The 25,119-nt window shown below is 43.9% G+C and overlaps 1 protein-coding gene and 1 pseudogene across 2 annotated transcripts; both read left to right on the plus strand.

The window, feature by feature from the left end:
* The first annotated feature begins 914 nt into the window (after window positions 1-914).
* On the plus strand, window positions 915-19,582 carry CLDN18 (claudin 18). 2 transcript variants are annotated; one of them, XM_016224332.2, is made up of 5 exons: window positions 915-1,134; window positions 14,752-14,916; window positions 15,546-15,663; window positions 18,403-18,513; window positions 19,411-19,582. In XM_016224332.2, the coding sequence occupies exons 1-5, from the start codon at window positions 915-917 to the stop codon at window positions 19,580-19,582; spliced, it is 786 nt and encodes a 261-aa protein (XP_016079818.2). The 2 variants fall into 2 exon arrangements, with proteins under 2 accessions (XP_016079818.2, XP_016079817.2); XM_016224331.2 differs by lacking the exon at window positions 915-1,134 and adding an exon at window positions 4,895-5,114.
* A 3,979-nt stretch (window positions 19,583-23,561) lies between these two features.
* Window positions 23,562-23,940, plus strand: LOC107546056 (cysteine-rich PDZ-binding protein pseudogene; annotated as a pseudogene).
* Window positions 23,941-25,119: the final 1,179 nt, after the last annotated feature.

Genomic DNA, 25,119 nt, shown 5'->3' on the forward strand with positions numbered 1-25,119 from the left:
CTTCCAGTCCCCTTCTACTCTCTCAGAAAAGCAATGGAAAAAATATCCTCAGGTGAGGGTTAAAAAAATAAAAATAAAATAAAATGGTCCCAAATCCAAGTGCTGAAATGCTGTCTAGTGTTTCCAAGCCCAAAAAGGCTATTATGTGCCTTATAGAGAAAAGCATGTGTTAGATAACCTTCATTCAGGCCTGAGTTGAAGTACTGTTGGCCACTAGTTCAATGTTAATAAATCAACAATAAGTATTAAATAGGGTATCTTTAAACAGAAGCACACATAAAACAAGATTATTTATTGATCAGTTGATGAAAATGTGAGCAGAGGCTTGCAGGAACCTAACCCTGTGTTTCCCCTAGGGGCAGTGATTTAGTATTTGCTCATTTAGTGTTCCTGGTGACTCTACAGAACACAACTACAGAGATTAACAAGTATTTCATCCTGCCTCATAACAAGTGGTAACTAAATTTTAAATTAAAGCAGCAGTGGCACCTTGGGAGGGCCACAGGATGAAGCCCTTGTATCTCCAAGTATTTCGTGGCTTAGCTCCTGGAGGCCCTGCCTGGCCTACCTGCCGGGCCTGCCAGGCAGCTCCCTCCTCACTTGCTTTACCCTCTACAGAAGGAAACCTGGCTAATCAGGAAAGAAACTCCCTCAAAAGGTAAACAGTGAGGAGAGTGTACATATGGTGGAAAACAAGTGGGTCTTGGTACCATGTTGTGGAAATTATCTCAGGTAAGTAGATAAAGGAGCAGGGTGAGCCCAGGTGGCACTGTTGAGTCCCCTCCTTCATTTCATGACCCATTGGTGACGTGCGTACCAGCCTTTCCGAGAAAACTCCATCGCTACACTCAACAGCCTCAGAGCTGTGTTGTCCTTCTGTCGTGCGGTGTTCTGTGCCAGCGCTGCAGCCCACCATGGCCGTGACCGCCTGCCAGGGCTTGGGGTTTGTGGTTTCCCTGATCGGGATTGGGGGCATCATTGGTGCCACCTGCATGGATCAGTGGAGCACCCAGGATTTGTACAACAACCCGGTGACAGCTGTGTTCAACTACCAAGGGCTGTGGCGCTCCTGTGTCCGAGAGAGCTCTGGCTTCACTGAGTGCCGAGGCTACTTCACCATGCTGGGGCTGCCAGGTAAGGGCTGGAACTGGCAGGCTGGTGGGGGACACTGGGCCTCTGCCTGGGGCACCACCGAGGGACTGCTGTGGAGGCAGAAACAACAGTCCTACCACCAAGGTCAGAGCAGGACTGCAGGAACCTTAGGGACAGGAGCTTTCTGGAGCTGTCAGGATCCCTGTTCCCCTAACTGGTTGGTGCCCAATTCTCCCCAACGGGCACATTTTTAAAATAACTTCTATGTAAGAATGGCACTGAATCTCAATCACACACAGTACCAGAACTCAGGAGGCCCAGGCTTTAGCCACTTCCTCTTTTAGCCCCAAGATTCCCCTTCCTGAATTGGGGACTGTGAATCCATCTCCAGGCCCCTTTCTGCCTGGTCCCAGATTCTAGGGGGATCATGTCATAAGTTATATGAATGTCTAACCACTATGCTGTATTCCTGAAAATAATATAATATTGAAGGTCAACTGTAATTGAAAAAAATTTTTTAAAAAAATAAATTTTAGAAGGAATAGATGATGTTTAGGTGAATAATAGCACTTCTGTGTAATGGAATACTAGTAGGCTCCTATTAAAATACTATTTTGCTCATATCAAATTAAATGTTTAATATTAAATATATTAAATGATGTATACAAAGAGCTTCAATTGCCCATGTATGCAATTAAGTGAAAAAAGTGAAACATCAAATGGTATAACCTCTTAATCAGGTAAAAATTCTTTACAGAGAATGGATAGAAAGGAAGTATTCCAAATATTTTGTCTAGGATTTAAGATTATGAGTGATTAGTTAAAATTATCGCTACTTCCAAATTTTCTATTATGAGCACCGAAAAATGAAATCAGAAACTAGGGGTAAACAGGGTGGGACAAAAGGAGGTTTATAGCTGTGAGTATGCAAAACACAGAGTTTATTCTTTTATTAGTTATTTAGTTATTGCATTTTTTAATGAACAACTGTAAACCTACTTTTGCCCCACCCTGTACAATGTGGTAATAGACTTTTAAAATTAATAGATGCATCAATTATTTTTCTTACTAATATGCTAATTTTACTCCTCTCATATTGTATTTTATATTGCCAGTTAACCACGATTTTTGCTTAATCACCATACAGGTTTTTATATTTATATTCCTAAAAAGTGGTAAAGCGAAGGTGGTGGAAATGTCTTCTCTATTATCAATAAAATAATATAAGCTCCTGGAAATTTATAACTTGAAATGTTACTGCCAGAACCATATGTAACCCTGAATACAGGGATGATTTTCCCTAAGAAGTCAGCAAAACATTTTGCTCCATTTTAAAGGTGATTAAACCAAGTTGCACCAACATTATTACAATGTTGTTAAAAAGAATCAGAACATAAATTATTATTATATATTATTATAATCATGAATTATCAGTATTGTTAGAGATACATTTAATATATATATTTTTAAAACCTATTGCCATGAATAAGGAAGCCAGCTTTTCCCCTGTAAACTCCACTCACTCTTTCGCAGTGACAGCTGGGCAGTGGCCCACTCACTTCAGAGCACAGAAACTCACCAGGAAAAGAAAAATCCCATCTTCCAGATGTTTTAAAACATGTCAATATTTATTTCACATGAAAAAGTCTGTAGACTTACAATTTCTCTCTACTCATTCAGTATTCTGCCTGGGTAGAGGTGACTATTATTTAAAATTAACTTTTCCTTCTTCCAAAAAATAAAGTCACTGTCACCATTTCAAACAAGAAAGAAAGCTTAATTCATTATACCTGAATAATATTTTCCCTCTCTTGAAATTTTGCATAAAAACATTTGCATAAGGAAATGGTAGTGAGAAAGATAACCTGTAATAACCTATTTTTTTTTAATTTTCCATTATCAGTTTATTATTTTGGTGGTATTATAGTCAATGTATTGGGGGGTTATTAGAAAAATGTCATAAAATGAACAACTTGAAACAAAGTCTTATAGATCTCTTTATGAATAAAAAGCCTGTGTCTTGGTTGCAATAAGAGTAAAATGGACTTTGCCCTCAGAAACAATGACAGAATCATTCCTGAATTATTCCAACATTTTCCAAGCTAATTCACCCATCCTTGTCCACCAGCAGAGACCACGTTTTAGACTTGGCCTAGTAGCTCAGTTCAGGGAATATAGAGCCACTGACACTATTGATCACCTTAAGTCTCTTGTTTACTCTCTTCTTTGGGGTTTTCTGCCTCATACTTCATTCTAACCCTGATCACAGAACCTAAAGCAAGGTGTGCAGTCAAGGGAAGTGCTGGCTCCATTCAAATTAGGAAGGAGACTTTCATATTTGCTTTCTGTGTTTGCTGGGAATGAAGCTGTAAGAGCAGTGGCTGGGTGCACCCAAGATAACATTGAAATGTCCAGATGCTCAGGCTTGTTTCCTGGAGAACGTGTACAGGTTAGAGATTGAGGCCTGTGTGTGTGTGTGTGTGTGTGTGTGTGTGTGTGTGTGTGTGTGTTTCAGGGCCTTGAAATTCAGATTTAGAGAAGTTCTAATTAAAATGTATCTGAATTCAGAGGCAAGACACATAGCTCGATTAATTCTCTAACAAAATCAAATTGTGTAGACAAAATGCAAAGGCCAATCTCTGGCCAAGTCTCTCTTTTGTGTGATTATATCATTCCAGATACTTTTATCAATTGCAGTGAAAATTTTTTTGCAAAATGTAGAAGACAGTATGTAAGATGTGAAGGGGCTTTGAAGTGTCTTCGTTTAATCCCCATGTTACACTGTGACCTGCAGGAGCTGAGCAGTTTGCCCCAAATCACCCAGCACACCATGTGTTAGTGACAGTGTCAGGAGCAGATCCTAGGTCTCTCAGTAACCAGGTCAGGGTCCGGCTAGCCTGGGTCCCTCATTTGGCCTTTGTGGAACCTTCTGTGACTGCCATGTGGTCTTCCCCGTGGTTCCTGTGGCATGAGTGAAAGCATGACATGCAGGTCAACAGGATGCTTCACGTCTTTTCATCCCAGTTCCAATACCTGTGAACCAAGAGCATGTCTCTAGGATTTTACTTCCTGTTCACAAAAGTGGGGACAACTTAGTGCACCCCTGGCTCTCCCTGCGGAAATGGAGAAAGAGCACCAGAGAGGAAGTGGAGGTGGGAGCTCCACCTTTGCCGATTTCAAGCATCTGTGGTTCTCTACCTGTACCTCACTTGACTCACCCTCCAAAAATATATATGGGGGGGGTGATAATAAACACTGCCCTACCCTTTTCTGTGAGATTAAAATGAAAAAATATAGGTGAAAAATGGCTTCTGAGTTGTGAGGAGAAGATGTGAAAGTCTGGTTTAAGATGGAGATTCCTGGGGGTGAGGTCAGCCCAAGTGGTTTCCTGAGATAAGCAGAGCTTAAAGGAAGGGCTTGTGGGGGTTCTCAGGGGTGGACAGGTCGGCTTTTTCCCCAGATGGTGGCGTGCTGGAGGCAGAGCCAGGGCCCGGGATGCGGCATGGCCTTGGGGGAGGGTGTCCACTCAGCCTTCTCTGCTCTCAAACCACCTGGGCCTGCGCAGATCAGCAGGACAAGTGCCTCTTGGGGCCGCTTCCCTAACAAATGAAAAAATAATGCCCTTGAACCAAGAGTGAAACTGAACTATCTAAGGAAAACACTGTGAGCAAACACCGAGAGCTGAGGGGAACCATCTGATCAGAGCAGCTCCTCTCAGGGGCGAGGTAGGCCCGCACCTTCCACGGGAGGGAGGCGGCAGCTGGTCCCAAGGCGGCGGCCAGAGCGCCAGAGGCCCAAAGCCATGTCCACCACCACGTGCCAAGTGGTGGGCTTCCTCCTGTCCATGCTGGGCCTGGCGGGCTGCATCGCAGCCACGGGGATGGACATGTGGAGCACCCAGGACCTGTACGACAACCCGGTCACCTCGGTGTTCCAGTACGAAGGGCTCTGGAGGAGCTGCGTGAAGCAGAGCTCAGGGTTCACCGAATGCCGGCCCTACTTCACCATCCTGGGCCTTCCAGGTAGGTGCCCGGCAGGCCCCGGGGGCCCCGCCAGGTGAGGGCAGGGGGCGCCTGTGAGCGCTCACTGCGGCCGGGAGGAACCTTGGCACAGGGTTGGCTCAGGATATGATGCGTGAGTAGGAGGAGGTGGCTCCGAGTGAAAGGGGGCGATAGTCATCGGGGGGAAATCAGGGCGTTCGCACTCAAGTCAAAGGAACTGGCCGTGAGGAAGCGGGCCGTGAAAAGAGTGGGTCTATTCTAAGGGCTGCTCCTGACACCAGGACAGACCAGTGACCCTCAAGGGGAAAGTTGACTGTGTGCGTGTATGTGCATGTGGCTTGCTCCCGCCTGCGCATACATGGGAATGAGGAAGTGGGGTGATGACTATTTTCTTACAGCCGAAAAAGTTGAGTTCATTTTATTTTCGATTCAATTAAATTTTTCTTTGAAAAGTTGAGTCTCTGTAGGTGCTAAAAAAAAATATTGCCTTTAAGTTATAGTCTTTTTCTGCATTTGTGGTGAGAAGTTCAGGGATGCACTCCTAAAAAAACAATGTATATCAGAATATAATTATATAACTGTGTGCTGTAGCTTTGCCAAGCTGACACATAAAAGTAACCATCACAGGCGTCAAGCATGAATGTGTTGGGACAGGGAACCGTGGGTGAATGCACGCTTCACTGAATGAAACCCGGGAGGGCTCGAAGTCCTGAGCTTCCCTCCTAACCCCATCTGACCTCAACTTTCCTCCATTTTGATGGCCTGGCCCGCTTACTTTGGTTCTTGTTTGCTCTCCCTTCGCCTTGTCCTTCTGGATCAGGAGAAAAGTGGCAAGTGGGTTGAACTGGAGGGCAGGCTTCACCATTCCTTGAATGCCTGCAGCACTCATGGTCTACTTCCCAACATTTTTCACTTGATTCCCATTTTCATGATTTGGTTTCTGCAGCTTAACTTGCCTCCCTGTTTGGACTATAGATTTCTCGTCAGGTAGAGAATATTTGAACCTTTCACACTCAGGGCTCAGGTATATACGGTACTCAAAGTACATCCGGAGCATTAGAGCTGTGCACCACGAAGATGCTGGCAAAAATTATTCACCATTCTTCAGTGATTCAAGATGAATCATTTATTTTAAATGATTAACTCATTTGTTCACCTATTTTTAGTCCATCCATAAAAAAATCTTTGATTATAGAATTATAATTACATTATAATAATGTCAGAATTTGAATATAATTATAAAAGTGATATTCTTTCACCCTTGAAGATGAACTAAATATGATCATAGGAACTTTGCATTCTGGATACTATGGGAGCTCTACTTGTGTTGAAAAGAAGGGAAAAGAAAAGAAAAGAAAAGAACTACTGGCTAGACCTAATTTTTAACTATTAAGTGAAGAAAAAAGATAGATCTCATATTCAAAATTAAGGCACGACATCCCATGGCCTTATGCCCAATAATCTCCTCACACAGCTTCCCACACGTTACAACCTCCTGCTCACCCTTTATCTTTCCATGCGTGGAGCTCCCAAATATTCCCACTCTCCCAAATGGCCAAACTCCATTGCTGCCGCCCTCATCTGCCCTTCCTGTTTTGTCCAGGGAATCTCCCCCCTCCCCCTTGAAGTTTCCCCTCTCCGCAGAGCAAGGTCCCCTCCCTCTCCCCACCAGAGCTTGGTAGGCCCCACGCCTGTCTGGCCATCCAGCCGATCAGCCCCTCTCCTTTTTGCCCCTTTCATCTCCCCTCCCACTTACACTTATATCGCCCTTCCCTGGAAAATCTTCTCTTGATTCTGGTCATTGTCAAGTTCTGTCTCTCCCTGGGTCACTGACAACCAAACTAAAAGGCTAAATTTTTCTACCACCTCCCACTCTCAACCTTTCTCAACCTGGTTTCTAGCCTTCGTCTCTTTGGAGTGTTTGCTCCTTTGACTGTGGCAGGTTGGTCGGGCAGAATCTTCCAATTACCAGCTCCCAGTTCTCAATTCTCATCCCCCTAGATATTTCAAAACCCAAACAACTCTCCTGGCTCCCCATTTTCAGCTTAGTCAGGTGAGGACATGACAGCCTGACACCGAGGCTGTCCTACATCCCTCGCCTACCTCCCCTGACCTGTCTCCTTCTGTTTGCCTGCTCCCAGCCTATGCCTCTCCCTGTCCATTTACTACACTCTGGGTTTGGTCCTGGATACCCATTGCTCCCACTGCCCAAATGCCCCCGTCTACCATCCCAGCTGCCATCTCCATAAATCCTCCCATGTGCGAGGTCCAGCTCAAATACACCTCTTCCCTGAAGCCTCCTCACATCCCCATATTGACTGGGACCCCACAGGCCTCTGCACCAAACTCAGAGCACTCTGATAACATCGAGCATATTCCCCCTTCATGACTCTGCTCACAAATCAGAAAAGCTGAGGAACTCCAGGCAGCCACCACGAAGGTGTACCCCACTCCTGCCCATCTGGGTCAGGGAAACAGTATTCCACCAAAAGCCAGGAAAGACATTTCTTGGGACTGAGTTGGCAGAAAAGGGGATAATTTATATATTTTATAATCTGTGGCCACAGAGAACAGCTTGGATTTTAAAACAGCCAGTTCTCATGCAGCAGGAGTGACTACAATGTACACTGGCATTCCAAAATGCAAATATTTGTTGGATGACTTAAGAGGTGGCTGGCTGAAGTAAGAGATGGGTGGAATATTACCAGGAGGAAAAGATTAAAAAGAAACTCAAAAAGCCGAAGGCAGGAACATAAGGAGATGGAGTAACCAGGGATGAGGTCAGGGAGGTCTTCTGGATACTTGTGGGGCTCCTAAGGGAGATGAAAGGAGCAACATTAACCAGTCAGGACCTAGCACCCGGAGGGGACATGGCCATCAGAAACAGGGCTGTGGAAAGCATCTGCTTGAGCATGACAAGGGCCTAAGGAAGAGAGACTTGAAGCAGAGGAGCTGGGTGAAATGCCTGGAGATAGAAATGGAAGGGTTCGGGGGGTTTTGACCTAGACCCCACAGGAGTAACCCTTCAGCTCAGAAGTAAGCTTTAAAGTGCTATAAAGGCATTTGACAGATACCTTTATAATGCTTCAGTTATCACAATAGTCACTACCAATTATTTAATCCTCCTATGTATAAGCTCTTTCATGCAAAATCTCACTAAATTTTTCACTCATCTGATAAAAATGTATCATGTTTAATTGGAACTTACAGTCATTGAATAATTTAATTCCATTCAACTAGCTATACTGTGTAACCTACAGATATATTAATGAGGTAAATGGCTTTGGTAGCAGGATGGCTTACCTGTATATTACCAGCTCTGTATAATTTATAGCCCAAGATTCCCTCATTGTATTCCAAATAGTCAATGTAGCATGTAGTTCTCCAAGGACAGCATACAGAAATAAAAACAGCTACCAGTTAGTGGGCTGCACATCAACTCTCCAGCTGAATCTTCACAACAATACAGGGAAATGTATATTAGCTTTATTTTTACAAAAATGGAAACCAAGGCTCAGACAGTGGGTCAAGGTAACAAACATACCCAAGCTCCATGGATAGAAGATGGCAGAAGCAGGATATGAACCCAAGGCTGACAGATTTCCAATCCTGTGTCTTTCCCTGCCCATGCTCAGGCTCTATTTCTATGTTCCAGGTAGAAGGTGCTACCTTTAGAATTGAAGAGATTGATCTAGGCTTTAGTACAATAAGAATAGGGGTTACATCAGTGGCCTTGGCCATTTATAGCAATATCATTAACAGGCACAATTAGGAGTTCTAAATTTAAAAAATGGAGGGCTTGTGTGTCATTCCCATTTCCCCTCCCTGGAGACAGTGGAAGGAAAAAGGAAAGGTCAGTCAATGAGCAGGTGAAGAAGAGGCACAGAAACCTGGCAAACTTATGTCCACGGCTCCACGATGACATCATAATCAAGTAATGCTTTTTCTAATGTGTTTGCAAATATTTGGACTGAATTCAGCGCAGTGGCAGGCCCAACAGCTACAGGCAGGTGAGTTGGAATCAAGGGCGCAGCTTGACTGCCTACATCTCTTTTTTTTTTTTTTTTTTGACCACCTACATCTCTTGACCACACTTTCCCCATCTGGGAAATGCCTCACTATAGGCATTTGTGTTACAGTGCTCTGTGACCCATTTACAAGCTCTAGCTCTTGGTGTCATTAAATCATTACCATCATGTCTACACCACCCAAAGCTCTCAAACGTTTCATATTTCAGATTCCTTTTCTTCTCCAAAATCAAACACATTTTATGAATCCAAATACCCAAAGTAAAGATTATTTACAGTCGGCTTTTTCTCTCTTTCCCTTCCATCCCGCATTCCACCTCTGTTCTGAGCAGGTCACAGGCTCTCAGACTCTTTGCAGGCCCCGAGGGTTGTGATTTTTTTCATACAACTGGCTACATCTCCCCCGTCCCACCCCAATGTGAAAAAGCCACAACCACTGGAGAGCTAGGGAGTTTCCCATCAACCTGTCAATCATATTTACACACATAGGAATGGATTTTAATGAAACCACATTTAACGCAGAGAACAATTCCATAAGATCTAAAGCAAAAATCCTTCAGGGAAAAAATTATGAAGCTGCTCTTCTTAAGTATCCTCTCTAAAGGAGCTGTCTTGTTTGCTTCATCTTAAGATTGGCTGACAGTTTCACATAAAATCTAATGCTCATGATCCTGTGAAACCAGCTTGTCTTTCCCTAGTGTCTGGTGGAAGAAACTGGCCCTAGGAGGTAAGATGATTATAACTCAGTTATAAAGTTGAAATAAGATCTGGGGGAGCCTCTTGGCTTTTGGTCAAGCTACATTTCCATTCTTCAAAAGAAAAAAAAGCTTTAGCTTTTTTAAATATGTAGACAAACATCTAAATGTGTACACACTATTGTACATTGAAGGAAATCCCACAGAGAACTGAGAACACATCTACAAAGCCCATGAGGACCTGTATCATAGGTATAAAAATGAGGCTGCTTGCCTCGATTTCTCAATGATCAAAGCTATGTAGACCTAGGAATCAGGATGCTTCCTCAGCTTCTGGTTGTGAAAGTTGTTCCTTTGATAGTGGGGAAGCCACCCACAAAGCATCATGCCCTAGCACGGACTAGTCACTAGAGGGGCATCATTTCATGGTGGGGACACCCATTGTCAGAGTTGTACAGTTGGACCCCACCTTAGGGTGAAAAGGAAGGGCAGTGAGGATGAAAGTCACCTACACTGCCTCACCCATCACCTCCCCTGTCCACTGCCAGACGATCCTGAGTCCATTTTCCCTGATCTTTCTTCCTTCCTTGGTTCAGGATTTTCTTTTCCTTTTTTCTCAAATCTTTTTCCTTTCTTGCCCTTCACACTCCCTCACCCATGGCGTTTTCAAATCCTCAACCATGTTTTGTCACCATGTGAGAGGATTCAGGTTTGTACATAGTTAGTACAAAGTCATGAGGGGTTGGAGAGAGGTAAATTCTTTTTAGCGAAGGGAAGGGAACTGATATTTATGGAGCCTGACTTAGTTCTGTGCTGGTGCCAAGTAGCATCTGATCCTCACAACATCTCTATGCAAGAGATATCTCTATCCTACTCTAGAGTTGAGGGAATGAAGCTTCAGTGAGGTTAAATGACTTGCCCAACAACTTACCTGGCATCGCATCATTCTGTAGAATTTCACAGGACACAAAAAACCTTCATATTGGTTTCCTGGGATCTATGGAAAACCTAGGCCTTTTGCCTTGCTCTGAAGGGCCTTGCCTCTGAGGTCTGACCTCAGACTTCCCTCCTCTGGCCTACCCTCCTTTGGACTCCTCCACCAATTCTTTCTACCTCCAATCTGAGGCCAAGCTATACCTGAAGGTATGGGTCCTCTCCCCTCCCTGGCTTTTAGCTCCTGGTGACTTGCTGTCTCATCAACCCCACCCCCACCCTTAGCAAGCTCAGTGATGTCAGCCACTAGGAACTCTTTGCTCTCAACTCCCCACTCTCAGTATCTCCTTCTGAGCCCTCCTGAAGTCTATTTTCCCAAATTAAACAACTGAAATTTTGTTATTAAACAAAGGAAAATCTCTAGGAGTGGGGCCAAAACATTAATATTTCTTTAAAAGTTCCCCCAGGAGATGCTAAGGTGAAGCCCAGTTTGGGAACTACACCTGAAGGCACCTGGCCTATCAGTTCATTTCAGAAGAATAAGAAATTTTGCAAAAGGGAGAGAACACTGAGTTCCCATTTTTCTGTTTGCTTCTATCAGCCCTGAATCCTGCCCACCCTTCATGTCTGATAATGCCTCATTGTTCATTAGAAAGAGTGCTGTAGTCACACCTTTGGTGCAGGGAATCAGTCTATAGAACCCGTTGACTCACCTGTTATCAACTGATAAGCGTATGCCTCTGTTCAGAATATCAAATAAGAAACAGAGTGGCTAAAAGAGAAACCTACCTCCTTTAGAAGCAGTTTCTCTGGTTACTGTGTATGGAAGAGGGTTAGAATCCCAGGTGGTAGAATCTTCTAACTGGAAAGGAAGTTCAGGTCACAACCATTTATCTCCATGGCCATTACTAGACATGGAGAGAGTCTAGAAATGAGTGATGGAGAACATTTCCCCCTACTTCCTGGCAGCTGCCTCCCTCCCAGCTTCTACTCTCAGAAGAGCCTCCCAAGGGGTCTCCAAAGCATGGAAGACCTTGGTCCATCCATCCAGGCCTAGTTGTGGCTCTGACAGTGGTCCCACAGATATGAAACAACATTGTGTCTTTCTAGCTGCAGGATAAAAGAAAGGGATAAGAGTAAGCTAGGAAGATATTCCAGATATGAAAAGGAGCTCAAGGTCAGGGTGGATCCCTGGTTCAAAGCAGGTGTCAGTGTTCATCAGAAATCTAGAGATCAAGAAAGAGCAGGACAGAAATGAGTACTTGTCATGTAAACCTGACCCAGCAGAGACAGGAGAGCATCTGAGAGCCTAAGACAAAGGCTGACTGGGACAAGTTGGCCAGGGCTCCAGTACCTAGGGGCTCCTGTGGCACACCAGAAGCAACTCTCCACATCAGGCAAAACCACGGTGCTTTCCCACCTGCCAGCATTGCCATCCCTTCTCATCCAACAGTGTCAGGGAAGGTCACATACCTCAGCCATAGCCACAGTACACACATGTTACATTTTCAGGAACAAATATTAGAATCACTCAGTCCAAATAGATTCAATGACCCCATTCTTGCCAAGAGTCTGAGAGATAAGTGTAATTTTTGATAGCATAAGAAAGGAACATCTTTTATACTACTTGGTTAATTACTGTTTGTTTGGTGGGTTAGCTAGTTGGGTGGTTGATTGGTTGAGCACATAAATATGTTTTTGGCTATGAGAGTACACCAACATGTACTGGGTAAATACAGAAAGATGTAAATGAATACACAAGTAGGTGACACATGCTTGCATTGACCAATGAAGGAATGGACAAAGTGTTTATTACCAGTATCCTATGGGTCCAGCAAAGCCATCAGGCAAGGCTTGGGAGGTGACATGCTAGAGCCCTCCTCTATTAAGAATGAATTTAGGGACCACTCCAAGGACCTTGTTAGTTCTCTTTGCCTTAATGGGGTTACCATGGCTTTAGCATCAGAATTCAGCTGCAAGACCAAGATGATACTGTTATCAATTCTCCCAGGAATGAATGGTCAGATCCCAGAGGATTGATCCACACCATAAATCAACACATCTGCTCTGGAAATATAGTTGCTAATAGGACCAAGGCTGATAATGGCTACTTGCAGAATTCTCTTCCCAGGAGAGAAGCAAAGTTAAAATCAGAAGTTTCTTTAGAGAGAAGAGAATCAGAACCTGGTGAATAGAGGCCAGTGGCACAGAACCAGAGTAGCTACACAGGGGGATACCTGGTGAAAAGGGGCCTCCATTCCTCAGACACTGCAGAAGGCTCTTTAATGAATTCTGCATGATCTACCTATCCTTTTTCAATATATTTCATTGATTGCCAATTCTTCCATCTTAACAAATTGCTTTGTGATACATACCTTAGAGTGAATAGCTGGCAGCTCCACTGGTATTGCCCATACTTGAGATGGAAATCTTCCCAAAGAGATTGGAGAGAATTCCCTCCCAGGGCTCCCTTGTCTCTAGAGTCACATTTATAAATAATCTCCTGGGACAGGTTATTCCCTGAGATAACTTTTGGAGAATATTCCTTTATACATTTTTAGCATCTATCTCAGAGGATGGCATTTTATGGCCAAGTCTCCAAGTTCGGAGGATACATTCTTTTAGGAGCATACAGATCCCTGTACCTTGACTGCAGCCAGACCTCTGCCGGATATTCCAGGATAAGGTGCCTCAAAGCAGTGCATTATGATGAGAAAGTAACCATTTTGAGACAGTTCTGGGTTTGACCCCAGCTCTGCTTTTCTCTTGCTATGTGTCCTTGGGCAGGTTACTTAACCTCTGAGTTTCAGTTTCTTAAATTATAAAATAGAGATAATGCTATTACTCACTTTGCAGGAAGTTTTTGTGTGTAGGGGGTAAGTTTTTTAATGTCTGAAAAAGCCTTTAATAGCTTTCAATCAAAAGTAGCAATTGCTATGACAACTAGAGTTGGATGGAGCATTCTGCTTTGCTCCACACAGCTCTTCAGTCCTGCTCTATTAGAACTCCCCATGCTAGGGGCCTTTCCCTCTGGGAGATGCCAAGGACTCATTTTCCTTCCTTCTGTAAGATTCATTATGCTTGCAGTGGGCATGTTTACTGACTGTCTTTCCCACTTCGCTGGAAGCTTCATGAGGGCAAAGACCATGTCTGCCCTCTTGATTACTGCCATCTCGTGCCTAGTCATGGGGCTCAACAGAAAACTGTTGAGGTCAGTCACTGCACTCTAAGGACACCTTAGAAACCACTTGGGGCATATCTGAAGGGGAGGTCACTGTAGGAGAGTCTCAGCAAGACCTACAACTTCCATTGATCCTGGAAAGGAAACTGCTGGTAAACCATGGTCATGTTGAAAGTCCTGAGATTGATATAGTATCTTTTTTATATGTGCCCAAAACCTATAGCTTGCCATGACCTTAGTAGTCCCTTTGGAAAGAGGCAGAAATACAGTGCCCTTACTATATCACTTAGTGACCTTGCTTCCTAATATGCTATAAATGAATACTGGGTTTTCCTAAAGTGGACACAACTATATGAAACATTGAGTCCACATGGAAAGACTAGAGAAAACAGATGGTTGGGGTAGAAGTCAAAGCAACCCAGTTTTACTATAAGGTCTATCAATAATTTTTAATGTCACCTTAGTCACCCCATTTCCCCTTTCCAGATCCTCAGAATATGAAGCTTTAAAATGAAGAAATGAAATAGATAAATTCCATGGGCCCTCCTAGCTCCAACTGTCCATAATTTTCTCATTCTACAGGCATTGCATGCATGCCCTTCATCAATCAGAGGATTGTAAGTGATGGTTCTGCAATTCCCACAATTCCACATCCCTTGACAATAACAAGGTTCACATCATGGTTTATGGACTTGCTATTTCTCGGAAGTTCAGTGCTCGTTGGTTGTGGTTGCTTGGTTTTATTAAACCAGAGCCTGATCAATCATGTTGAGATGATCCTGTCTGTCTGCTTGTCTTGCCCCTTGCCCCTTGCCCCACAGCCATGCTGCAGGCGGTGCGAGCCCTGATGATTGTGGGCATTGTCCTGGGTGCCATTGGCCTCCTGGTGTCCATCTTTGCCCTGAAGTGCATCCGCATTGGCACCATGGAGGACTCCGCCAAAGCCAACATGACACTGACCTCCGGAATCATGTTCATTATCTCAGGTAAACTAGGAGCCTGGGGCTCCTGCTGTCAAACATGCTTCTGAGAATGTCAAAGTAAAATCATCCTGGCAAAGGAAACACAGCTTCTCCCTACTGAGCATGGCTTAGACATAGTTCAGAGCTTTTCACACTGGGATTCAATAACTGAGATTACGGCCCACTTGCACTCTACAGAAGTATCATAAGTGCTAAGGTCCCTCTTAGCTGCCACCCAGTCTCATTATAAGAGGTTCTCAACCCTAAAGTAGTCATGTGACACAACCCCTAAAGGCATATTATTTTGCTAAGATTCTAAGAAAATTATTTTACAGGAGGAGTTCTTAACATTGTCAAAGAACCAGGCCCCCAAATATTTGTACTATTAACCATTGGTCCCAAAATGCATGGAAAATCTCTTTCTGCACATATACAAATCCTTTCACAACTAGAGAGATAAGTGAGTCTAAGTACCTAGCACAATGTCTAGTACACAGTGGGAATTCAATAATCAATGCTTGGATTAACTGTCTGTTATAGGAATGGAATGTTCTGTAGCCTGTTCACCTAAACTCATTTAAGTATACATTGCCTCAGAAACATTACGATGACTTTAAAGCTGACTCTGGAGCTGTCTTACTCTTGGTCCACAGGTCTCTGTGCAATCGCTGGAGTGTCTGTGTTTGCCAACATGCTGGTGACTAACTTCTGGATGTCTACAGCTAACATGTACTCCGGCATGGGTGGGATGGTGCAGACTGTTCAAACCAGGTAACCTCCTAATCTAGGTCTCAGGATTCCATGGTGATTATTGTTGTAGAAATCCCATCAAACACATATGCCGAATGTGACTGCTGGTGCCTGAAATAGCAAAAATTTATCAGACCCAACCATGCCATATCATAAGTCAACAATGATCTGTAAATTCATAACCTTCATTTCAGTGAAATATCCTTGGTGATATGACTTGAGGCTGATCTGACATTTGCATTGAAATACAGCGACAGTTCACGATCTTTATCTAACACTCTTACACAGGCCCCACTGTGGTGGCCATGAAACAGGCACTAGTAACCGAGGCATGTAAATGAACATCAACCCACATCTCCAGACCATGGTGGGAACCTGGCGAGGGATAGGTAAAAGCTTGAATGGAAATGAGCAAGATGCAGTGTCGGTGAGAAAAGTAATGTTTCATTCTCATTCCTCTTGACTCTTTCTCTCGTTCATTAATTTATTGATTCTACAAATGTATTGAGAACCTACTGTGGGCCAGGAACTGTTCTGAGTGCTGGGGCTAAACACAAAGTCCCGTTCTCATGGAGGTTACGGTGTAGCAGAAGAACATGAAACCCTGCTATAATTTCATATCTGAAGGAGGGCAGGACTTTTAAAAGATGAAAAAGCAATTCTGAAATGTGTCTTCATTTAGCCACTTCAAAGGGACATGTCTCATAGCAAGAAGGAGCAGCAAAGGAGAAAGAGCTTGTTCTGAGAGTGCAATGTAAATATTATAACTAAGTGTAGCCACATTATCCTGGGATGCAGACAGGGTACAAGGACATGATGAGCCCATCTACTCTCTGGCTCCCTGAAACTCCTGTCCCCATCCATGTCCCCCCTTTGCTTCAAGAATGGGAAGGAAGTTATCCCTATAGATGCCATCATCCACCTCCATGATCCCCTCACGTTCTCTTGGTTACAAGAGCAACTTAGGAGTAAGCTGACTGACTCATCCTGGTTTGCCTGGGACTTACCCAGTATTATCATAGAAAGTCCCATGTCCTAGAAAGCTCCTCTGCTACAGGCAAATCAGAAAAGCCCACCTTGTCTATAGTTTCTATGTGCCTAGTGTCATTGTCCCTGCCCAGAGGAGCTACCTACCACCTACCTGATACCCAGAGCTAATGCACGCCACCACCCTCTTACACCTTCTCCCTAGAGCCTGCCCCTGTCCCTTGGACAGGCAACTTCAGTCCTAAATTTGAGACCAGAGGATTCTGGTTGGCCTCTGCCATTGAGTGTAATACTGGCAGAAACTAAGTCCTGGGCCGGAGCTACAAACTGTCTGCCCTTGCTCTGTACACAGCCTGAAAGGTGTTTTGTATTAGCCTACACATCTCATTTTATAAGCTGAATTATCACCCACTTTTAAAAATTAGAATTGTCTCAGGTTGGGTTGCTCAGAAACAGATCCTGAGGATCCGTGTTGAGTGATTTATTAAGGATGGGGAGATAGGTTAGGGAGTGGGGCAAGCAGGACAGAGAAGGGGGTGATCTCAGATGAAGTCCTGGACTCAGCCTGGTCCTAGGGAACTGTGGGGTCTTGCATATCTCAGCTCCAGCCAGCCTCTGTGCATGTGGGGAAAGTGGCTCCAGTGACTGAACCGAAGCCAAAACTCCAAGGAGAGTCCCAGGGACCAGCAGGTAAAGGCAAAAGAACACAAGAGCTGGAAGAAAGACACAGAAATGGCTAAATGGACAGAGGGGACCTGGGCAGAGCAACATTGTACAGAGATTTCACACACATGCACGCACCTGTTTTTTTCATCTCCTTATAAAAAAAAAAAGAAATCTGGCAGTACTGGGCCCTCACCCTCATATGGCAACAATCTCTGTAGCTGAGAGGCAGTTGCCCTTTTAATTGGGGCTCACACTCTCCAGGTTGCCACAGTCCCTACCACTCTCAAATGCCTGACTCTGAGGTCATTTATCATAGTTTATGGTTATGCCCCCCATATAATAGAATTAAGAAAGTTACTCTATTACACCCAGCCCACTTTGCCCATTTAAGCTTCTTACTTGTCCCAGATAGGTGTATAAGTTTGCTAACCTTGATCAAGAGTGTCTAAGTTGAGGAAGGAGACTCATTTCTCATGCACAAAGGACAGTAAAGTTTAATGATTAATAGTGAGGTTTATGGAAGCAGGGTGACCTGCACTTGAATCCTGGCAATGCCATGTTCTTCCTGGGTCCTTTGAAAAGTTAATTAACCTCTCAGAGCCTCAGTTTCCTCATCTGTAAAATGGTCACATCAATTTAGTTCTTTATGAAGATAGTACTCCTACCTGCACAGATGGTTGCCAGGGTTACTTGAGGTAAGTGAGATGAATGCCTCTTGGCCCACAGTAAGAACTCAAGGGACCAAAATTCCTTCAGAAATGATAACTTGAGACTGATTCTCTCAAACTTCTCTGATTAAACTGTCAAGACACTTCCCTTTGGTGATAGGGAGGGAAAGGAGATTTCCTGAGATATTTCTCTGAGATTAAAGATTTATAATTAACCATATGCCTCAGTGATCTAAGAGGTCCCAGAATCCCCCTGCTGCTTTTCTGATTAGCTTCAGTCCCAATGCTGTTCTCCAGGGCCCCTGGTCAGCTGGCTATGCCCGAAGGCGGATGTGTTCAGGGGATAAGGGAAACGGAGAGGACGGGCATGGCCAAGCGCAGTGGGTTGAACCTAGAGAGCTGAGTCGACAACATCCACAGCCATCATTTCCCCACGCAGGTACACCTTTGGTTCGGCTCTGTTCGTGGGCTGGGTCGCTGGAGGCCTCACGCTAATTGGAGGCGTGATGATGTGCATCGCCTGCCGGGGCCTGGCGCCCGAGGAAACCACGTGAGTTTTCTCCATCCTCATGTAATCAGACGTTTGATCCGACTCCATTTTAACATATCATTTGTAGCCAGGATGATCAGTCTGGGCATATGGAATAACATTGTTGAGAATGAACCTTCTCTTTTATCAGGAACAGAAAAAACAGAACAGGAATATTTCCATCTGAGCAGATTTAGGTGTGTGATCCTACTTGCAGGCAAAAAAACCATCTCTGGGTTCCCCCTGGCTCCAGTGTTCTGTAACTCAATGGCCTCAGCTGGGGGCAACATATGAAGACACTTTGATTGTTACGATGTTGGTGTGGGGGGATAGATGATACTGGCATCTAGTGGGTGGAGGCCAGGGATGCTGCCAATCATCCTACAGTGCACAGGCAGGCCCTCAGAAGAAAAAGCATACATCCCAAATGCCAGTAGCACTGCTGCTGAGAAACCTTGCTGTAACTCCATAAATGGGCCCAGAGTGGGAAGACCTGGATCGCTAGCCTATCATTTGCCCTCTCTGCGCCTCTGTTACTGCATCCATAAGCTGAGCCAATTAGAGGAGACGGGCTGCATGGAGGTTCCTTCCAGCTCACGAATTCTGTGATTCCTTGACATATCCATGTTCCCCTGGATATTGGTCTGGGTTCAGCTTCACTTTAATTGATTAACAGACGGAACTCAGTAGTAGTAACTACCAGCTCTACTACAAAGCAAGAAATTCTGCTCCATTGCAGAGGCCAAGAACCAGTGTCCCAAAACCTAGAGTGCCCAGTTCTCTCAGTCTGCCCAGGCCTAAGGGTTTCCTGGGACACTGGACTTTTGGTGCTAAACCTGAGGCATCCCAGGGTAAATAAGGTGCTTAGTCCTCCTGCCAAATACATCTATGGTCATGAAATGTTTCTTTTTCTTTCAGCTACAAAGCTGTGTCTTATCATGCCTCGGGCCACAATGTCGCCTACAAGACCGGAGGCTTCAAGGCCAGCACTGGCTTTGGGCCCAACACCAAAAACAAGAAGATATATGAGGGGGGTGCCCGCACAGAGGACGAAGTACAATCTCATCCTTCCAAGTATGACTACGTGTAGCACCCCAAGACACCTCGGCATGGGCAGAAGAAAACCCCAATAAGAGCTCACCCCCAAAACAAGGGCATTTTCCCTTGATTCCTGAAGGCTTATGACTCTCCGCTGGAAGTTAGAAAAGCACTGATTTCACCTATGGTGAGGCCAGATGGTCTTAGCCAAGGTCTCTGTCTCTAAATATTCCATCACAAAACAGCGAGTTACCAGATATGAATTAGAGGCTGTAACTCACATTTCCCAATGCTCTATTTCTCTCTTTCTTTTTACTATAGCCTTTCTAATCTAATGATAGCATGTGAATTCCTATCAGACAATTTAGACAGACTCTCCCTCCTCCTTCTGACCAATAGCCCATTGATGATCTATTTCTCAACTCATCCTCCAGGACAATTCAGAAGGGGAAAAAAGAGTCAGTCAAAAGACATAATTTCCTGCTATTTGATTTTTGCCTCCTCCACCCCTAACTTGGTTACTAATAAACACTGATTGAAGAAGAGGTGAGAGGGAAAATGTACTTGTAATGTCCCTAGCTCACTACCTGAGTTTTCTTACCCTGTAATCTTCAGTGTCGCCAGGACCAAAGTGATTTCAATTTGAGGAAACCAAGCCTTTCCATTCCTTTTGGCACCTGCTAATTCCAGCAAGACTCTCCCAAGGGTTCCTGAGCCCTCCATGGTGGGTCCCCTTTCTGCCATAGGCCAGAAAGTGTCCTTAGGAGAGTGAGAAGAGGATATATATATTTTTTGCTACCCAAAATATATTTGGTATTCTACGTATAGTTAGAATAAATAATGTATTAGTAAAATGATACACTGTCTCTGTGAATTAGCCTCACGTCTACCCATAGACAGAAGAAAATGAAAAACTAATTGCTTTGATGTCTATATTGTACTTTGTAAAAAAATCACACTTAAGGTCAAATTTCATAAAATACTCATTGATCCTAATTCCCTTTGAAGTCTCCAGGACTCGGATTATAATGATAGAGTCAGTGTAACCCATGTAAAAACCAAATAATGGAACACAGCAGGTTCTAGGAAGTGAGTTGAAACTAGCTGTTTTTTTTTTAAAGCGATGAGCCTGAATTTTATGTTATGTTTCCAAGTGCTACATGTCCACACTCATAGGGCTGTGGCCACTGTCAGTTGACAAGAGACTTACTTGGCACTGTGGTCGGCTTTGTTACTCTGAGAGCGGTTGCCTTCACTAAATTCATGTAGAGTGGTGAGACCACTGAATGTTTAAGAATCAACCAAAAGCTCATTGCAGCCACACACACCTTCCCTGTGTTTACATCACTGTTCCAGCAAGCCTAAATTCCTTCCAGGCCACCAGAATTCCATCCCAGCCCCAGAGCCAGAATAGGCCTCCTGGGAAACAGGTATTGGTAGGGGTGGGGGTGGGGATCTGACCATTGGGTTATTATTTGAGGGGGGAAAATGTCCTCCCACCAATAGTGTGTATAAAAGTGACTCCCAAGGTGATAGGTGACTATTCACAGGGGTCTTTAGGCTGAACAGGCTATATCTGGAGAAAGACCAGAAAATGGCTCAGTAAATAAAAAGCAATTGTGTTCTCTAAAAGAGAAAACAGTAAATTCAGAGGCCCTTCTCACTGAGATAGCAATGGTTTTAGACTAAATCAAATAGAGTGCTTACGGAACTCATTGTCTAGGATGGGGTAAATGATGGACACATAAATCAATTCAGGAATAAAAAGTGGGGGTGGGGAGAGAGGAAGCTGAGCAATCTAGGGCATAGAGATTGTTAAGGGTCCTCAGGATTTGAGATGAAGGGCTTGGGGTACAATGAGCTCTCTGCCTCCGACCACCACCAGAAAGACCCTGGTTGGGTGTGAGACACTGGGGTGTGGCTCAGTTGGGTTTTTGATTAACATATTCTCTGTCCAACACTTAATTGTTTAAAAGTCTCCATGTAGTTAGATTGTGATTTGTAATTTTTTTGTTGCTCTCTCTTATTGTATATGCATTGAATATTGACCTGCATGTTTTGTTACTTAAATATTAAAAACACGTATCTCACATTTGAACAGCTTCTGTTCTTTTTTCCTAAGCTTTTGGAAGTGGAGGTGGGAGTTTTGGCACCTCAAAGCTGAGTGCATCTTCCTGGAGTGTTTCTGTTGGCACTGAAATTCCTGCATTCCAGGAAACCCCTTAGCCCCCAGCAACCTAGGAGATCTGGTCACCCTATGCCAAGGCTATACAGCTAATAGGAAAATATTCCAACCATGGTGGGTCTGGCTCCACATGTCACTCTCTTTCCACCATACTAGAGTGAATCCCACTAAACAGGTAAAATACACATGGAAGGAAGGAAGGAAGGAAGGAAGGAAGGAAGGAAGGAAGGAAGGAAGGAAGGAAGGAAGGAAGGAAGGAAGGAAGGAAGGAAGGAAGGAGTAAATCTATTTTTTTTTAAATGTATCTTTATTGATTTCAGAGAGTGAAAGGGAGAGGGAGACAGAGAGACAGGAACATCAATGATGAGAGAGTGATTGATCAGCTGTCTCCTGCATGCCCCCGACTGGGGATCAAGCCTAGAACTGGGGCATGTGCCCTGACCGGAAATTGAACCTCAATCTCCTGGATCCTAGGTTGATGCTCAACTGCTGAACCACACCCGGCCAGGCTAAATCTACTTTAAAAAACAAAAAATATATACATTTGCTTATTAAGTCAAAAAACATAATACTTAAATAAACATAGTACTGTAAAATTTCAATCATTAATTCTCAAGTTTAAAAAAATGTCAAACGAGTAAATCTAATGTAAATGATGGACAGACAGATGGTGGAGGTGGGGATGGGGGAGGACACTGGGCTAGCTGGTCCCTCTGAGCTGACATATTCAGCCTCTGTAGAGCTCTCAGTATGCTGTGTATCGTGTGTGCACCTTTAAGGGCTTCTGGGCTAAAGAGGACTGTGGTGTGATGTCACCCAGACGGGCAAGGAAGAGCCCAGAGCCCTCAAAGTGCACTGTCTGCAGGTGACCCCTGACCCCTCCAGTGGTGGCAGCCAAAAGCCACCCAAATTTCACTGAGAATGGGTTTGGGTTGAGCTCATTTCATGTCTTAGGTGGGACCTCCCCAACACTGCCTGGGACCTGAGTCAGTTTCCACCGACGTTGAGAGTGTTCCCATTGCTTTCTTGTCTCAAGTGGAGCTGGATGTGACCTGCTCACTCTGGTCTCAGGTTGTTGGCCAGTCCAGGCTTTCCCTGTTATCAAAGCTGCCGCCCTTAGCCCTTGTTGATCAAATAATAATAAAAAAATTATTTATTTTGTTCAACAAGCCAACTTGAAAGTCCCCAAAGAATTTTTTGAAAGGTAAAACATACTAAGCGTGTGGAACTTTGCCACCTATACTTATTGCCCCAAGTAGGACTGTTGCCATGGCAGTGGCTCTGTAAGGAGAACAGAGTTGGGCTGAAGGGTGAATAAAATACCATAATGGAGCACAGGCCACCCAGCCAGACAGCCCCTTATAACACTTGGAGTGTTTACCCAAGTCTTAGGAGTTAAGTCATAATTAAGAGAGAGTGAGAGAAACAAAAATGTCCCACTGCAAACAAACATGTTGAGGGATGGGGGTTGGGGGGGTCAGAATGTGGGTGGAGACGTTTTGAAAGTCAAAAGTGAGTGTGTGGGACTATATCTTTTCCTGACAACTGGCAGAACCCTCCCACCAGTATCTTTTGTGCTGACAGATCAGTCCCATCCCTCTGCAAAAGGGCACGGCCAATGGAGCAGACAGGATTCAACGAAGGGTTCACCAAAGAGTTGGTGTCAGAATGTAAATGAATCGGCCTCTTTGGCAACATACTCCAAGACTCTACATGGTTCATTCTCTGTGACCCAGTAGTCCCATTCCTGGGAATCTGCCCAAAGGAAATCATTCTGACTCAAAAAAAAAAAAAAAAAAAAAAAAAAAGCTGTGGTTCCATGGCTAAGAAAACTGTCAGTGGAAGGATGGTGTGCGGAAAATGTGAAAAGGAACTTGGCACTGTTATCACTCCAGATACATGTTTTCCTGGGTGCAAGGAATCCCACAGAAAGGGGTGCACAAAAGCTAAACAAAGATAAAGCTTTGACTTCTAAAAAAGCAAAATTTAATCCATATGGAATGAATGAGTTCTCCACTTGCAGAATTTGTAAAAGTTCTGTGCACCGGCCTGGTTCTCATTGCTGCCAGGTTTATGCCTACAAAAAGGGCATCTGTGCAATGTGTGGGAAAGAGGTTTTAGACAGCAAGCACTGCCAGCAAACATCTCGCAGTGGTGAAGGTTCTGGCTTTCTGTGTAATTTTATTTTCTGCCTGGGCTTTTCAAAGTATAACATAGATGCTTAAGTTACAAGGTAACATCTTTTAAGACAAATAATTAACTTTAAATTAAGGAAGTTGATGGGTACTCATTCTTTTTGCTCTTAAGAAGTTCTGACCAGCCCGGCCGGGCGTGGCTCAGCGGTTGAGCGTCGACCTAGGATCCAGGTGATCGGGGTTCGATTCCAGGTCAGGGCACATGCCCGGTTGCGGGCTCGATCAATGACTCTCTCATCATTGATGTTTCCCTCTCTCCCTCTCCTTTCCTCTCTCTGAAATCAATAAAGGTATTTTTTTTTTTTTTAAAAGTTCTGACCAGCACAAAGTAACTAGTCTTCCACCTGAAGTTGTTCTTTTCTTTACAGTCATTTTATTGAACTGGAATAAGTGGAAAATTTAACATTCTTTATATAATTTTTATTATCCTCTCCCTCTACCTGATTTATAGATATTGCAAATGTGAGGAAATTATTGATATTTTGCCTTGAACTTGGCACCCAGACTTAAAGTTCTTCCCTCAATCCCTTGTTGGTTGCATAGTTCTTAGAATTAACAGTCCCTTGATTAATTGCGTTTCACAGAGTCTTTAAATATCTGAGACATTATTGCTGAATGGCTCCTAAGTAATTAGCCTAGATCCAAATCAAACACAAGTTGTGTTTGTGATTTTTCATTTGTTCTTGAAGCCAAAATGCCAATGCCTTTCATCTGAGAACAAGAGCACAAGGAACACCCCACATAGGTCCAAATGAGTTCACTAGATTTCAGAAAAACACATTTTCCACGCATTACCTTGAACTCAAACTGTCATGAAAGACAGGAGCACAGTGTTCATCCATGATGATATGTACTGTAAATGAATCGCCACTCTTTGGGAAAGCTCTTTGAAGCAGAAACCAAACCTTTTTTTAAAAATCTCCTTCCCTTCTCCACCAATAAATAAATAAATAAGTATATAGAACAAAGGAGGGAAAGGCTGTGGGCACAAAGAAGTTCAATACAGGGTTATTTTTAATTCTATAAAACTGGAGAAAGGGAAAAAATTGATCCTAACAGGAGGGGAGAAGTTACACTATGGTGCAGCAGCATAATGAAATATACTGCAGACAATAAATGTTTAAAAAATTGTGATAACAGGTGGAGAATTTCTAATCCTTTCAATCCTTTCGTGTTACAAGAAAAGGTCAAATCCATCATTGTAAATAC

Source organism: Miniopterus natalensis, chromosome 15 (assembly GCF_054644295.1).
Source record: "Miniopterus natalensis isolate mMinNat1 chromosome 15, mMinNat1.hap1, whole genome shotgun sequence".
Classification (NCBI taxonomy): domain Eukaryota; kingdom Metazoa; phylum Chordata; class Mammalia; order Chiroptera; family Miniopteridae; genus Miniopterus; species Miniopterus natalensis.

Bases quoted from the DNA above. Each gene is read 5' to 3' on its own strand.
- CLDN18 (XM_016224332.2), top strand. From the start codon at position 915: ATGGCCGTGACCGCCTGCCAGGGCTTGGGGTTTGTGGTTTCCCTGATC. The intron at 15,664-18,402 runs GTAACCTCCTAA...TTCCCCACGCAG, and splicing joins GTGCAGACTGTTCAAACCAG to GTACACCTTTGGTTCGGCTC. The intron at 18,514-19,410 runs GTGAGTTTTCTC...TTTTTCTTTCAG, and splicing joins CTGGCGCCCGAGGAAACCAC to CTACAAAGCTGTGTCTTATC.